At 46.3% G+C, this 15,538-nt stretch overlaps 1 protein-coding gene across 2 annotated transcripts in view; it reads left to right on the forward strand.

Annotated features, from left to right (window-relative positions):
* LOC126531080 (uncharacterized) overlaps positions 1-11,488 on the forward strand; it is a 332,314-nt gene extending 320,826 nt beyond the window's left edge. For both annotated transcript variants that reach the window (XM_050178468.3, XM_050178467.3), the window contains 4 exons: positions 4,596-4,619; positions 5,077-5,176; positions 7,364-10,317; positions 10,552-11,488. In XM_050178468.3, the coding sequence (XP_050034425.1) occupies positions 4,596-4,619; positions 5,077-5,153 (101 nt within the window). In that variant the 3' untranslated portion in view covers positions 5,154-5,176; positions 7,364-10,317; positions 10,552-11,488. The remainder of the gene's footprint in view (positions 1-4,595; positions 4,620-5,076; positions 5,177-7,363; positions 10,318-10,551) is intronic.
* The last annotated feature ends 4,050 nt before the right edge of the window (positions 11,489-15,538 follow it).

Genomic DNA, 15,538 nt, shown 5'->3' on the forward strand with positions numbered 1-15,538 from the left:
TGTTCAAAACACAATGCTCTCAACACGCGCTTCATGACGGAGTGGAGCTTCTCAACGGAATTCGACTGGGGGTGGTGCACTGAGCTGTGTAACAGCCCTACCCCGCACCTTTCGAGAAAGGCTGTCGTCAAAGCGCTAGTAAACACTGTACCCTGATCTGACTGGATTTCTGCAGGAAAACCAACTCGCGCAAATATGGACAGTAGTGCATTGATTATCTCAACTGAGCTGAGTTCTTTAAGCGGCACTGCTTCAGGGAACTTTGTCGCTGGGCAGATCACAGTCAAAATGTGTCGGTACCCCGTGGCTGTTACCGGCAGAGGTCCCACTGTATCAATAACGAGCCGTCTAAAAGGCTCCGTAATGATAGGTACCAACTTCAACGGCGCCCTCGATTTGTCCCCTGGCTTGCCCACCCGCTAACAGGTGTCGCATGTCTTCACAAAGTGGTCTGCGTCCCGAAAACACCCTGGCCAATAGTACTCTTGCAAGAGACGGTCCTTAGTTTTCTTAACTCCTAGGTGTCCGGACCACGAACCCCCATGCGACAAGCGCAACAGATCCTGACGATAGCATTGAGGCACGATCAGCTGATCGAACTCCACTCCCCTGCGGTCTAGATACTTCCGGTACAGGACCCCACCTCTTTCCACAAAGCGAGCATTTTTCTTGGCGATACCTTCCTTGATAATGCAGCGTATGTTTTCTAGGCTGCCATCCTTCTTTTGCTCGGCTATCAAAGCCGACCGGCTGACTTTTAGCAACCTGTTTAGTCCGTCTGACGTAGGCGCGATGAGCAAATCTGGAGACAGCTCTTCTAACCTTCCCGTGTCGGGATTTTCCTCTCCAGTATCTGGTGCCTTTAACGCTACAGGCTCAATTTTATTCAGTTCGGGCGTGCTCTGAATACCAGCTTGCTGCGCCTCTGACCCTTTCTCATCGTTCAACAACGTCGGCCCCGCAACTACCGCCTTTGCAGCGAGCTCCCGAACCTTCGATCTGGTTAAGGCCTGAACGCTAGCCTCACCAAACAAAAGCCCCTTCTCGCGCAGGAGGTGATCGGACCTGTTCGAAAATAGGTACGGGTACTGGGGGGGCAGCATAGATGACACTGCGGCCTCCGTCTCAAGTGCTCCGAAAGGTCCTTCAATAAGCACTTTTGCTACCGGCAGACACACGCTATGAGCTTCCACTGCTTGCTTGATCCATGCGCACTCGCCCGTGAACATATCGGGTTCTACGTAAGAGGGGTGAACTACATCCATTGTAGCTGCGGAATCGCGAAGCACTCGGCACTCTTTCCCGTTCACGAGGAGGTCTCGCATGTAAGGCTCGAGAAGCTTCATGTTCTCGTCAGTGCTGCATAAAGACAAAAACACGACTTTTGTTTTTGTTTCTGGACACTGCGCCGAAAAGTGACCCGGCTTCTGGCACGTATAACAAACGCGCGCTTGCCTCGTCTCGAACCGCTTTCTGCGTTCGGCTTCGGTTGCCGCCGTCTCCGTACGTTCGGTCGGACTGCTTTCACTTGCATCCGAACTACGTGTGTCGCCCTTTGCTCTCATGGGTGTGAACTTCGGCCTCTCAAACTTGGAGCCAAATTCACCCTTTTGACCGTCCTTAGCTCCGCGAGCCCGACGCGTCACAAACTCCTCGGCTAACTCAGCGGCTCTAGCCACCGTACTAACGTCTGGCCTATCCAAGACCCAGTACCGCACGTTCTCAGGTAACCGACTATAAAACTGTTCTAGCCCGAAACACTGCAGAACTTTCTCGTGGTCACCAAACGCTTTCTCTTCTTTGAGCCACTCCTGCATGTTTGACATAAGCCTGTACGCAAACTCTGTATATGACTCACTTTTGCCTTTCTCATTTTCCCGAAACTTCCGACGGAACGCCTCCGCTGACAGCCGGTACTTTTTTAGCAGACTCGATTTCACTTTGTCGAAATCCTCTGCCTCCTCTCTCTCCAAGCGAGCGACTACGTCGGCCGCCTCGCCGGGTAGCAAAGTGAGCAAGCGCTGTGGCCACGTTTCCCGAGAGAACCCCTGCTTCTCGCACGTTCGCTCAAAGTTAACCAGGAACAAACCAATGTCCTCTCCAAGCTTAAACGGCCGCATCAGGTCAGTCATTTTGAACAATACTCGTTCTCCTGCACCGTGTGCCTGACTTCCATTACGAGCGCGTTCCATCTCTAACTCGAGACGCTTCATTTCCAAAGCGTGTTCGCGCTCTTCTTTTTCTTTCTGTTCTTTTCGTTCACGCTCATCTTTCTCTTTCTGTTCTTTAAGTTCATGCTCATCTTTCTCTTTCTGTTCTTTAAGTTCACGCTCCCTCTCCTCAATGGTCTCAAGGCATTCCGACAGCTCGTCATCCTCAGCTTCTAACTCAAGAATAGCCTTTAGCAGTTCTGGTTTTCTGAGTTTGTCTGAGACATCCAGACCCAACTCTCTTGCAAGCTCCAGCAATATCGGTTTGCGCAACGACTTCAAATCCATGGCTGCTCTGAATGCTGCTTTCTCTACTGCCTACTATTGTCTTGCCGCAAACTAACCCGGCAGCAACGACAACCACAATTACCAGCTCTGTTTCTAACACTAACAAAAGCCTGGCAAAACTCAGAAGAAGAAAGTCCCGCACTCACCAAACCTCGCAGCCAAGACTTCAGCGCAGTCGTTCCGCTGCAGGCAACCAGTCATCACACAGGGCTCGTTGCACTGCTCCCGGATGGTCGTTGTGCTGCTCAGCATACATTCAACCGCATCTCTTCGCTGCTGGCCTCCGTTGTCGCGATCTCACCGCTGGCAACCAGTTGTTGGGGTCTCGGTGCTGACGCCCGTTATTGCCAATGGGTCGCAAGCCCCAAGGGTAGCGTTGGCCTGGCGGCCTGGGGCACTGGAAGCATCCGAAGGTCCCGGCAAAGCAAGAGTAGACTGGTAACAGAACAACTTGTTTATTCTAACATAGCAAAAGAGCGGCCGGTCAGGTCGACCGAAGTGGAGAGACGGGAGAGCACGTAACTCAACAGAACAAATCGGAGCCTCTCTCCTGGCGTCCGGGGGCAGCTGCTCTTATACTCTCGGCGTCGCGGGCCAGAAGGAAGGTCACGGGATGAGCCCACGCGACGGCGGAGCATGAGCCCACGACGGCGCGCACGGTCGAGCCGAGAGACATGTCGAGCCGACTGTAGTGACGCATCGCCAACCCGCCGACGGACAGACCTCCTGGCACCTCACTTGGGGAGCTCCGCTCCCCGGCTGCCGCGCATTGACAAGCGTGGGCACACACACACACACGCACACACGAAGACACGTGGCACTGAAACACGCCTGGACACGCTTGGCGGGGAGGCGTTGCGGCGGCGTCGAACGGGCCAAAATGTCCGCCGCTTTGAACGAAGCCCCGGCGTCCGTTGCATCCGCGCCGGCATTACCGCGCGTTGTAGGCGAAACGTAACAGCGCCGACGGGCTTGCTTGCCGTCGCATGTCGTTGCAGGCATTGAGCCGTGCGATCGACAGAGAGCTTAGTTTCGCTGCGTATCATTTAGCGTCTGTTTCAACGCAGTTAAAAAATAAGTTCAACGATCGCACAGCCCATCGTCAGTGCGTAAACTTCTACTTCCTGAATGCGGCAAAGTTGTAGCTGATTTGAAAGTCGGATTTTCCGCACTTCGTCGCCTGTTTTGAGCGACCAACGCTAGCGCTTCGCTAAACGGGATCTGTTTTGTAAAGTACGTTCGTCTCTAATTCGGGTGAACGAATGGCTGAGTCAAAATTACAAAATCGTTTCATTCGAAAACTGAATGTTAATTCTGTTGCAACAGGCACCATCTATGTTCACTTCAAGCAGGCACGGTTCTCTTCAGGCTTATTTACAACACTGCGTTCGCATTGCTGCTTCAAGCACTGCATCTATATATTTCCTAATGTGGTACGGCTACTGAATGCAGATGCAAGTTGAGAGTCGAGCACGTCGATTTAAATACAAGACGGTGGAGAGTTTGGCAAGTTTGTTGGTGATCGAACAAATAAAAACGAAGCGGAGTATGCTTTGTCTCTTTCGCCGAGTTTATAGGCCTAGTTCAGATGTTGCATCATGTTGCGAAAATTCAGCAATCGGAATAAACTATCAAAATGCAACGTCTCTTGGAAAAAATAGACCACTACTCCTAGCGCAGGCGTAGCGGTCTTGGAAAACATCTGTCTTTTGTAAGTTATTGAGTTATTGAATGTAAGTTATTGAGTGTAAGTTATTGAGTAATTTACGATTTTTTTTAAGTCGCACTAGGCTGTTTGTACACGGAACAACGTCAGTGTACATTTTCATAACAATGAAGGCAACTCAGAGTGCTTAAATGTGAAGCTGATCAAGCGGGTAATTCATCATGTTGATAAACCTCTTGTGGTGAACATAAGCATCACTAAACATCTGGGAAGTTGCTTCTGAGTTATTCACGATAATATTTACGTTTAACAATGTGTATGTGACTCCACAAACTGAGTATCTGGTGTTCTTTTTTATGCCTGAATGTGCGATATTTGCCTTTTTCGTGCTTTGCCTTTTTTAACATGGTCTTCTGCTTTCTTTCATGCAGGTGCGCCTGCTGAAACAGATGAAAGTAAGTAACAAAACTTGAACCAGTTTTCAACTGCAACCTAGACATAGCTTGCGGTTTACAGAGCCGTGATACTTCTTTTCATAGCGGAGTTAGACATGGGGCTTCGGTTTATTCTTTACGTTTTCTAGATTTTGTCAATTACGTATAAAAATGTATGGGCTGAAAAAAAAATCTGCTCCTAAGAGCCCACTAGTAATCCTCTTATTTTATTTCAAACACTACAAATATTGTTGGAGTCATCCCAAACATAGCTTAATAAGAGGATTTCTGCTTTCCACGCCTAAAACTTCGTACCGCTAGAAACAGGATCTGTTAAAAGGAGCTTTTCGATCTGTTACTTGCTTTATTTAGAGTGTACGCGAACTGCCTTCTGCTAATTAAGCGGAGCAAATACAGAAACAATCTGGAAAAAGAAGAAAACTAATTGACTTATTGACCTTTTCTTGGTTTCTTACAGACATCACAAACTCTGCAAGGTGCTTGAAGCCACTTCTGCTGACTTTGCTACTGAGTCTGATTCTCGGCCTCTCCTAGCCGAGTGCTGCTTTGTTATCAAGGTACAGTTGTGAGACCAAACAATCTATTGGGTTAGAGATTGGGTTGGACCACTGGCGCAACGGGGGGGAGGGGGGGGCGGATGAAATTCGGGGTTTTACGTGTCAGCGTGTCGAACTCATTGCGAGGCGCGCCTTAGTGGGCCCCTACCGGTTATTTTTGAATACGTGGATTTCTTCAACGTGCATCCGACTCACGGCACACAAGCGTTCATTTGCATTTCACCCCATCGGAATGCGGCCACCGTGATCGAGATCGAACCCGCGACCTCGTGTTCAGCAGCGTAGCACCGTAGCAACACTGGCACAACAGAAGTAGTGACATCGAATTCGCTCTATGATGTAGCTCACAACACGCCTCCTAATAAACTCAGCGATGGCCGTAACTTCTTTGAGCTGCCCAGAGCTTGTTCTTGAATCATTACGTGAAGTGGGCTATCTTTTGTTTGATAGGCGTTCTACACTTTGGGTTTTTTCTTTCTTTTTTGTTCCAAACCTTGCATATATCAGACGATTAAATCCGTTTCTTGTTATTTCTACCAAAAAGAAAAGAACAATGGTTTCTATTGATACATTAAAAGGGAAGCAAAACTCAGGCGCAAGACCACCAGCTGCCCCCTGAACGCACGTTGTCGCATCAGTTAAGCACAAACAGCGCGTGACCTTACCAGACGCAATACAAGTAATTGCACTTGCGAAACTCGGATCTATGTCACAGGCAAGGTGGAAGAATATCAGATGTGTATGAACTGCGTGCCTCTCCTTTTCGTTCTCTCCTTCTGCCTTCTTATTTTTTTCACCCTTTTTCCTTCCCCACGCTAGGGTAGCTAACCGGGGAACACCTCGGTTAACTTCCTTGCCTTTTCTTTTTGTCTTTTGCCCTCTCGCGTTGACAACCCTAATATTGAGACTGTGTTCTGAAAAGCTGTCACGGCACCTATATGGTGAATGCATTTGTTGGTGCGGAGTGCTTGTGGAAAGCCCTGGCAGTTGATGGGAAAACAGATTCAAGTACGGTTAGAGGGCTGGATATCAACGACTACAAGAACCCTCGTGTCGGCTTTAAAGCAAGCTGTCAGCACGTGCTCCTAATGCACTTTTTTAAACACCCGTTAAGAGAGATACGATCATAAATACTTCAGAAAATGAAAGCCATTGGTTGCCTAGTTTGCAAGTTTCAGAGAAAACGTAGGTACACTAGAGGGGCTTCAGCGCTAAAAGATCGCGAAAGAAAAATGTGACTATGGAGGCTGTCGTATTGCACGTCCCAGAAATCTAAAATTATCTGTACGTGCCGTTGGCAAGGAATATAGAGGCTGTACTTGATCAAGTGGTCCACGCATCAAAGCTATGAGTTCTGCTTGCTGTCACGGACAAAGCAGCCCAAATGGCAAGACTCTCGCTGCTACAGTGGTATACATTGATTCATTCATTCATCGATCGTATTGCGGCTTTTCGATCTCTCGCCGGCAGCCTAATGGTTAAATGCGGTCGCGAGAGGCCGAAAGTAATGTCTCTTAGCTGAACTAATGCCCCTTACCTTACCAATGTCTTTTAGCAGGAAGGTAATGTACCTTAGCAAATCGGACGTTCGACGTGGTTTGTGAGACAACGAAAAACAAGAAAATGCATCGTAAAAAGAGGAGGATAAAGAAAGGAAGAGAGCTCCAGTGCAGCTGCGGCATTCCTAGGTCCATGTTCATATGCCGATGTAAGCACTAATATGTTCAAGCCATAGCTTAAAAGTATCATGTTCTTGTTGCAAAGCAAGCACGTCATGGAGTAATAAATGCGATAGCATTTACGTGGCACATACGTTTGGTTTCAAGTCGTCAAATGCCCTACCTGCAAAGCACTCATCGCCACCTCTAAAGCACGAGCCTTGTCATAAACATTGTCATAAGCACAAGTCTGTACTGAGAGCAGCAATATTCCAGTCAGGCGGAAGGCAACGAAGAGGAGAGAGAAACAATGCAAGTGAATGAAGTTCACACGCATACTATCTTGCCTGACAGCCTTAACCAATGTTTCTGCTCTGCTAATATACGTATCGGTGCTAATCTGGTTGTTTAAGGCAATTTGTGTGCAACGAAGTGAGCGCCGCCTTTTAGTGATTGATGAAACTAATTATGCACTGTATTCTACTCCCTCAACGTTTACACCTCGCTTTTGTTTTCTTTCCACTAACAGACGGCGCAAACCCTACTTTCGTCCAGTCTAGCCCATCCTGAGCCGACTTCAGCAGAAGGGAGTCTTCAACATCGAACCCTTCTCACTCGACCCGAAAAGGACGTCAAGCGACATATTCAAGACGTGCCTTCCTTCCTTCCTTCCTTCGATTCGTACAGATCGCGGCACCTCCTGTGACGCGCGTCACCGTTTTAAATGAGGTTCCAGAAACCATCGTCCCTTGAGGACAGAATTTGAGAGGGAGCGCATGACAAGGCGTCCTTTCTTTCTTTTTCTTTTTTTTAAGCGAAAACCAAAGAGGCTTCCCATGCCAGAGTTGTACAGTTTGTAACCAAGAATTAAGGCTTACATTGTGTGTCCTGCAAGACCTTCTTCTTCATTTTTTTAACTAGCCCTTTGGAAAACATTTGTTGCGCATAAATGTGTGATGAACGATACGAAACGATATTTAGTAACCGCCACCGCAACAACGGCAAGGTTGAGCAATGCGTTATTATTGTCGCATAAACCCTGCGGCTTCGAGATCGAAGTTATCGTATTCGAGAAGCTGCAGTTTAGATGTGACGCTACAACATAGGCACTGTAAAGAATATTTATTGCACTCGAGTACTTTATCGCGCTATCTACGGCACACGATATACTTATTTTTTAGTTTTCTATCAAGGTCGACAAGTTCGAGTTAAGTAAGCTTGGTGTCTCAGCTGCAGCCTCCCAGAAAGCAGTATCCTTTCTTCGTGCCCATTCGCGTATAACTTAGCAGCTTTCAACTAACGCACTGAAATAACGTACCGCAACTATGCACGCTTCTCAATTAAAGAAGACGCACTGCGCCTGCGGCGCTCAGCGCAGTTCATCACTCCGCTTCTGTTCACGACGACTACGTGGCGAAAATAGAACGTAAGAATGAAATTATCATTCAGCGGTCACGTCGAGGCTTGTTCACAAGTGCTGGTGGTCTCAAACACGAAACAGTTCTCGTAAGGCAGCGTTTGAAGGTTCAACGTAGTCGTGTATAGTAAGTGTTTGTCCCTTTGTTTTGTCCCGAAATATGCTAGTCCTTGCCGAAGCCGTCCCTTCGTGTATATTAGTAATATATTATGGTCTGCCAGACACTGTCCTCACACCATCTCCTAACATAAATGTAGATCAGTGTCCTTGGATGTCAAGCACTTCGCTTTATATTCGTTTCTACCAACGCAAGAAAGAAGTGAGCTCGCTTTAACACATACATAAACTCAGGCAGATTTAAACAGTCCACACTCTGTAACCTGAAATACTGTTCCTCGTTATCTTTCCATGTATTAATCAGACTCGCAAAAATACCGTATTTGCATTATTCTAACGCGCACTTTTTTTTTAAATAAAAGGTGCGTAAACAATTGCATGCGCGTTACAATTGTAACTAATTCTACTTAAAATCGAAAATGAAACAGATTCTTACTTTAAAAAAAAGAAAGAAAGCTATATGCGACGTAGCTAGCCACACTGCCATCGAACGGGTCGTCTGAAGAAAGCGACACTTGGCGATATCGCAAGCTGGGTCCATGGTGCGTGGAATCTCCTATACCGCAGTTTAGTAGAGTATAGTTTGCTGGGCCAGTTGGTGCATGGTGAACGTATAGCGGTTTCCAGCAAGTACGGACGCGAGCACAATAAGTAGAAATGGACAGGACAACGCTGGACTTACAACTGAAACTTCAGTTGTAAGTCCAGCGTTGTCCTGTCCGTTTCTACTTATTTGTGCTCGCGTCCATACTTGCTGGAAACCGTTTTGCGTTTTCCTATACCGCAGACGATAGTTGCCCGAGTCTCCAGAAGTGTGGCGCTTCTAATGCATTAAATTGAACTGAATATGACTTTTTGTGGTCGATATACAGCGAAAATGAGGTGTCGTCAGACTCCGATAGCCACTAGCCGCTAAGACTCCGCCGTGTGTGCGTCTGTGTGCCTCTATATGTTCCATAATATCGTTTCAACACAGTATGCGTCGGCTCAGGTTCCGTTACTTGATGTGCACGGTAGAATCGGCACGAAGTTATTTTTTTTATATATTTGGGCGGTGATTTAACTGCGCGTTACAATAGGTGGCGCGGTAGAATCGTGCAAATACGGTATGCCGGCAGAGACGTTTAGGATCTTTTTCTTTGTACAAGCCAAGCACATTTTCTCCGACGCAGTCGCGTTATCTGACTCGCTGAGGCAGACACCACAGAGGCGTCGGTTCCCGAAACCTGACAAGCAACTTTATCTGGAGTGTATCTAAAAGAAAAGCCGAACGCTTTGGTTGCTGCCAAACACAATGGTATTGACAAGTTGCACTTACAAGTACATTTTCCCAGTCACCCTACGACGCGTTCAGCAGAACACAAGTTGTTCACTGTATTATATGCCCCATGTGCGCGTATATAAAACGGCTGCACGCGTTTTAAAACAATTTCACGGTTCTGTAGAACGAACGTAACGAGCAAGAAACATTAGGCGCATGCTTACAGAAGGCACGCAATTCTGGGCACAGTGTTCAAAAGACAAAATGTTAGAGAAGTTCAAAAGAAGTAACAGGCGCCGGTCAATCCAGATAATGAACAGTCCTTTATAGCGAATGTAGCAGGCCTGTGACGGACATCCTTAAAAGCATCGATTCAGACTTAAGATATTTAATGCACACTTGTAGCATATACTATAGGCTCTTGACTAAAGTTCGTAACTGCCAAAACAGCCGTGCGCTGCGCGCCGTATCACATTGCAGGTGAACTCAGCTCTAAAGACATGCCACAAATGGAAGCAAATTTTCGCAACTTAGTCACATTACACGCCTAGAATGACGGCTCCCAAGTTTGTTGTTGTTTTTTTTTTTTTCACGCGTCGCAAGGCCAGTCTGTTGAATCAGTGCTGTATCGCAAAGCAACCTCTTTTAACCCCGGCATGAAACTTTGTGAACGTCTTAAACGTGGCAGGCAACAAGAGAGAGAGAAAATGATAAATGAAAGGTAGGGAGGTTAACCAGGACTGAGCCCGGTTGGCTACCCTACACTGGGGAAAGGGAAAGGGGGACGGAAAGATTAAAAATAAAAAAAAAGGAAAAGAGAAAGTCCACTGGAGATATCAGTCGGTCACTCAGTCTGGATCACAGACGCTGACTCAATCCGGTCGCTTTCAAATATCGCAGCAGCGCTTTTGTGGCCTGGCAGGCAACAAAAATACACGAATGATATAGTGTTTGCTTGGAGATAAACACGAGAGGAACGTGTCACCCCCCCCCCCCCCCACAGTACAATTCTCCCCCTAGAAGCAAACGACTTAAGCTTTAGCCTTTGATGAAAGTAAGCGCGAGCTAACAATGTGATGCCACGAGCCGCTTGCACTTACCTAAAACTAGTCACATCATCAAAAATGAAAAATGTCCAAGTGTAACAAGAAAATATTTATACAAAATTCTTCTATTTGGGTACTCTTCGTGTGTAGAGAATTTGTGCATTTTCCCTTATCTTATAGAAGAAGTAAAGGTTGTAAATAATATACCTCGATGACGCTCTTGTTTGAACCGCTTTGAATGCGCATATTCGTTGTTGTTCACTGTCGCTGAAACAAAACTATAAAGTACAGCGCGAAATGTTCTGTTTCCTCAAGCACAAAAGAATTATAATTCGCCACTCAGCATCCGTGGCCTACGATTTCATTAAAAAAATGGTAAATTAGAAGCTTGCGCCAAATTTCACAATGCGCACTAAGCATTCTGCGTCTTGTAGATTGCGCACATGACAATATCATAGTAAAAGCGTTTTTTTATGTACTGTGAAATTATTATTCCGCAATACAGCATTACATGTGTTTGATTGTTCATTATGGGTATACTTCTTTTTCTGTTATTTATATTGATTCTTCATGTGCTGATGCTTCCCTATACTTGTTCATTTGCGAAAGGACTACTTAATGACACAACTGCACTTTGCTATCAAGCTATGCAAATGGGCTACTTTGTACACAAAAGTTTTTGGCATGTGTTTTTCCAGTTCACACAATGAAGCTTTTAGTTATAGGGCACAGTATTTTTATAGTGCGAGTGTATACCTGTTGCAATTTGTCATGTACAGCGTTTGGAGTAATAAACGTGATCATCGCTTGCAAGTTTTGTTTCTGGAGTGTTTTCTCAAGGATAGCTTCACATTTGGGTTGTGCTGACAAACATTCTTAATACAAGTTGCTTTTCTCGGTAGAACTCGCTGCTACCCGCATGCAACAAATCTGTGACGGCCCATATCGCATGCCTATGTGTAGCCTAGCTTAGTTATTTAGTTAAAACCAGTTGTTCTCATATTAAAACCTGTAGCCCTCCTCCTTGTCTTCTTAAAGCTTTGTCTGCTGTTCTGCTGAGTAAATGCGCATTGGAAGATGAAACGGAACGAATAGTAAGACAGATTTCCTGGCACCGCAAGTGTAAGTTTGTGTAAAACAGTACAATTTGATTCATTTTCCCCTCCATTTTTGTCTGACTTTCACCACAAGGAGACTCGGAAGAGAGCTAGGAAACGCCGCGGGCGAGCTAATCTTAAGCCGTCGCTTCTCCTCTATCCCTGTTTTGTTTAGTCTTCCACATGACTTTTGTAAATAAGAGAAGATAATTATATCTGCAGGCTTCTGGCCAATAGAAAGATTGTTGCTCACTCTTGGGGCGCCTTTGCTGCCGCTGGAACAGTAGGAGCTCTGTATTTATGTCCATTATGACGTCCCGGAGCATCGAGCACTACTCAGCTGGCCACAAAAACGCGGTCGACCGCTGAACTTCGGTAAGTATACTTCCCGTGATAGAGAGCGACTAAGATTATTGCAAATAATTTCCAACAGTGGGTGGTAAAAAGGACTCGGTTGATGTTAATTCATTTCTCTGCTTGCATAGAGCACGGAAACAGGAAAGACTCGGAGAGACCGATGGAGCGTAAACTACCAACTTATTGAACCAACAGTAACATACCGACCTTCGATCGTCACCATCAATGCATTCATTTTATTTTTTTTTCTTTGATCCCGTTAATTGTCCTTACTTTTGCATTAGTACGAGCATCCATTCCAAAAATAACTCGATCGTTAGTTTGCACTTCATTCGCCTGTGCATGTATTTCGTGTTTCCGTGATGCACTACATCGCGCAAGAAAATAAGCTCTTGTAGATGCTGTAGAAACGCGTTACACTGCATCAATGTCAGCATGAACTCGACGAATTAAATTTTGGTGTCGTATAATTAGATGTGGGAGTCGGGTCCTGGCAACGTCGGCAACATTACTGGCTTTGCTGCTACATTCATTGCGACTTATTCTAATAGTTACAGTTCAGGTCGAGAGTTGCGATGACTAGTTATTTGTTTTCTTTACGTTCCGACAGTGGCAACGCCGATTTCGGACAGCAAAAATGCTAATGCTTGAAAAAAATATTATAACCGCACGATAATGCTGACTTTCATTATGAATATTACACGGCTTATACTTCTGCATATAGTGTACCCACCCCAATATACAGCATGGAACCGTCTACGGAAAGTACGTCTGCCGATTTAGCCCCGTTGCGTCCCGACTGGGGTCGTGAATCAAGTGAGGAATTAATGTCCTATTCTGTACGTGCATTATTTTAACTCTGTATCATTTCTCATTTGTTTACATGCTCATCACAGTCTACATCGCGGTCGCTGTGTGTGTTTACGACTTTGTTTACAAACGCATTGTGGTGTGACATGCCTTTGCCTTTTATATGTTCCTGGGTGTACAGGACTGTGTGCTGTGGATTTCTGGCCCTACGACGTTTCTTTTTTATTTTCTTACTACATATATATTTTATATTGTTTCTGCTATGCGAAAAGAGAGAGATAGAAAATGATAAATGAAAGGCATGGAGGTTAACCAGGATTGAGCCCGGCTGGCTACCGTACACTGGGGCAAGGGGAAAAGGGAGGGAAAGATTAACAGAAGAAGAGAAAGTTTACTGGATATCGCTGACGTGGTAAAGTTTTCTGCTTTTTATCCACTGACGGCCGCTCAGTCCGGATCACAAACGGTCGCTCAATCCGGTAGCTTTCAAATATCGCAGCAGCTTTTGCGGCCTTTTGTAGCTGCGATATGCGAGGCCACGGTCCCAAGAGCTTGTTCAAGGTGATCGGTTTTCTAACTGATTTAGAGATGTGCAGAGGTAATGTCTTTCGTTTTCAAAAAGATGGACAGAAGCACAGTAGATGTTCTATAGTCTCCTTGACACCGCAGGCATTGCACTCGGCGCTATCAGCCATTCCAGTCAAATGCGTAGATACAATGGTGAATGCGACGCCCAAGCGTAAGCGGTACAGCATTGTTTGCTCATTTCGCGGAAGCTCAGGTAACAGTCGCAGTTGCATAGATGGGTCGAGGGAATGCAAGCAATGCTGGGTGAATTCATGTGTGTGCCACTTCTGCAATGTCATACAACGCGCTAGCTTGCTTAGGTGTTTCGCTGCGTAAGTCTTCAATAAAGGTACAGAAAGAAGGGTTGCTCCTTCGTGTGTTTTCCTAGCAGCTTCGTCGGCAAGGTAGTTGCCGGAGATACCACAGTGACCAGGCAGCCACTGAAACACGACGTCGTGGGCTTTCGCTATCATGTGATGGTGGCATCTTGTATCTGCGACACGAGCTGTTCACAGGGCCCGCGACGAAGAGCTGACAGAAGGCGTGGTGGGGCCGCCTTCGAGTCGCAGAATATCGCCCACCAACTAGCCACTTGTTTGTTAATATAATCAACGGCACCTCGGAGGGCAACAAACTCCGAACCGGTCGATGTTGTGGCGTGAGAAATCTTGTATCTGATGCTTATTGATCGTGATAGTGTAACCACTGCGCCGGTGCAGCTAGTCCGAGTGGAAGAGACATCCGTATATATGTGGACTCAGTCAAAGTAGAAAGTGTGCAAGCGATCCAGAGCTGTTTGCTTCAAGGCCAAGCTAGGCAGGTCAGTCTTCTTTCTTATCCCTGGAACCGTTAGACGCATTTGAGGTTGATTTAAACACCACAGAGTTCAGGTTGAACGTGCCGAGGTTGTGAAGCCCTATGGTAGTGAGGCTTAATGAATGCTGACCACTTTGGAGAATGACGCCTGTGGTCCTCATTCTGGAAGGCAGGCAAGAGAGCTTGATTGCATGCATGAAACATGATGAATATGGGCCCTAAGCGTGCCGATGGTATAATGTAAGTGGTGATTGGATGGTCTTGAGCCATGATAATAGTTTCTGCTGTGGAGGTACTCCGCGGAAGATCGAGGCAAATGCGTAATGCCTGTGCTTGCACGGTCTGAAGTTCCAGAAGATTTGACTTGCATGTTTTAGCAAGCACGGGGGAGCTATAGCTGAAGTGACTAGCGCAGGAATCGACACGGGGCACGAAAGGGCGACAAGGACAAGCGATAAAATTCCATAAAATCCGATAAAAAGTGCTCGTTACACTGAAGCGTGGAGCCCATTGATGATCTCCGTGTTTTGTCGGCGATGACTATGAAGACATCAACAATAGTTCTAAGCTTCTTTTTCAAGTGGGCAACCTGAGGGCTCCAATGACACCCAACAACTGATGATTTCTTTTGTAGGAGAAAGGCTGGCCATTGATGTATACTGGATAACCAACCATACATCGCTTTTCGCGTAAAAGTGACTAACGACCATTTTTCTGTCAAGATGGTTAGGTCTTGTGTGCAAAGATAGCTAGATGCCTGTGTTACTGCTTTCTGTAGCCTTGCACGCACCTGCAGGCGAGTGACCGGTGATGCCCAGATGCAGATGTCGTCGTCGTTGATTGAGACCCTAACTGTTTCCGATAGCCAGCCCAAGAAGCACGAGGTTGAAAAGAATAGGGCTTACAACCCCGCCTTGGGGAACGCCTTGGCATGTATAGTGGTCGGCAGTCGGACCATCTTCCGTACGTACAAACAAGAACCTTTGTGTCACTTAGTTTCGGATCTATGGAAATACTCGCCCTCCTAGTTCAACTGTCAAAACTGCGTCTACGATGTCTCGATGGTAAACGTCGTACACGCATTTCACGTCAAGAAAGAGTGCTACTGATAATCATTTCCAATATTTTTGCTGCTCTACAGATTACACTAGATCGACGACACTGTCAATCGATGAACGGTCTCGTCGAAATGACGCCATAGGGTCTGCAGGGTAAG

Source organism: Dermacentor andersoni, chromosome 5, assembly GCF_023375885.2.
Source record: "Dermacentor andersoni chromosome 5, qqDerAnde1_hic_scaffold, whole genome shotgun sequence".
Lineage (NCBI taxonomy): Eukaryota > Metazoa > Arthropoda > Arachnida > Ixodida > Ixodidae > Dermacentor > Dermacentor andersoni.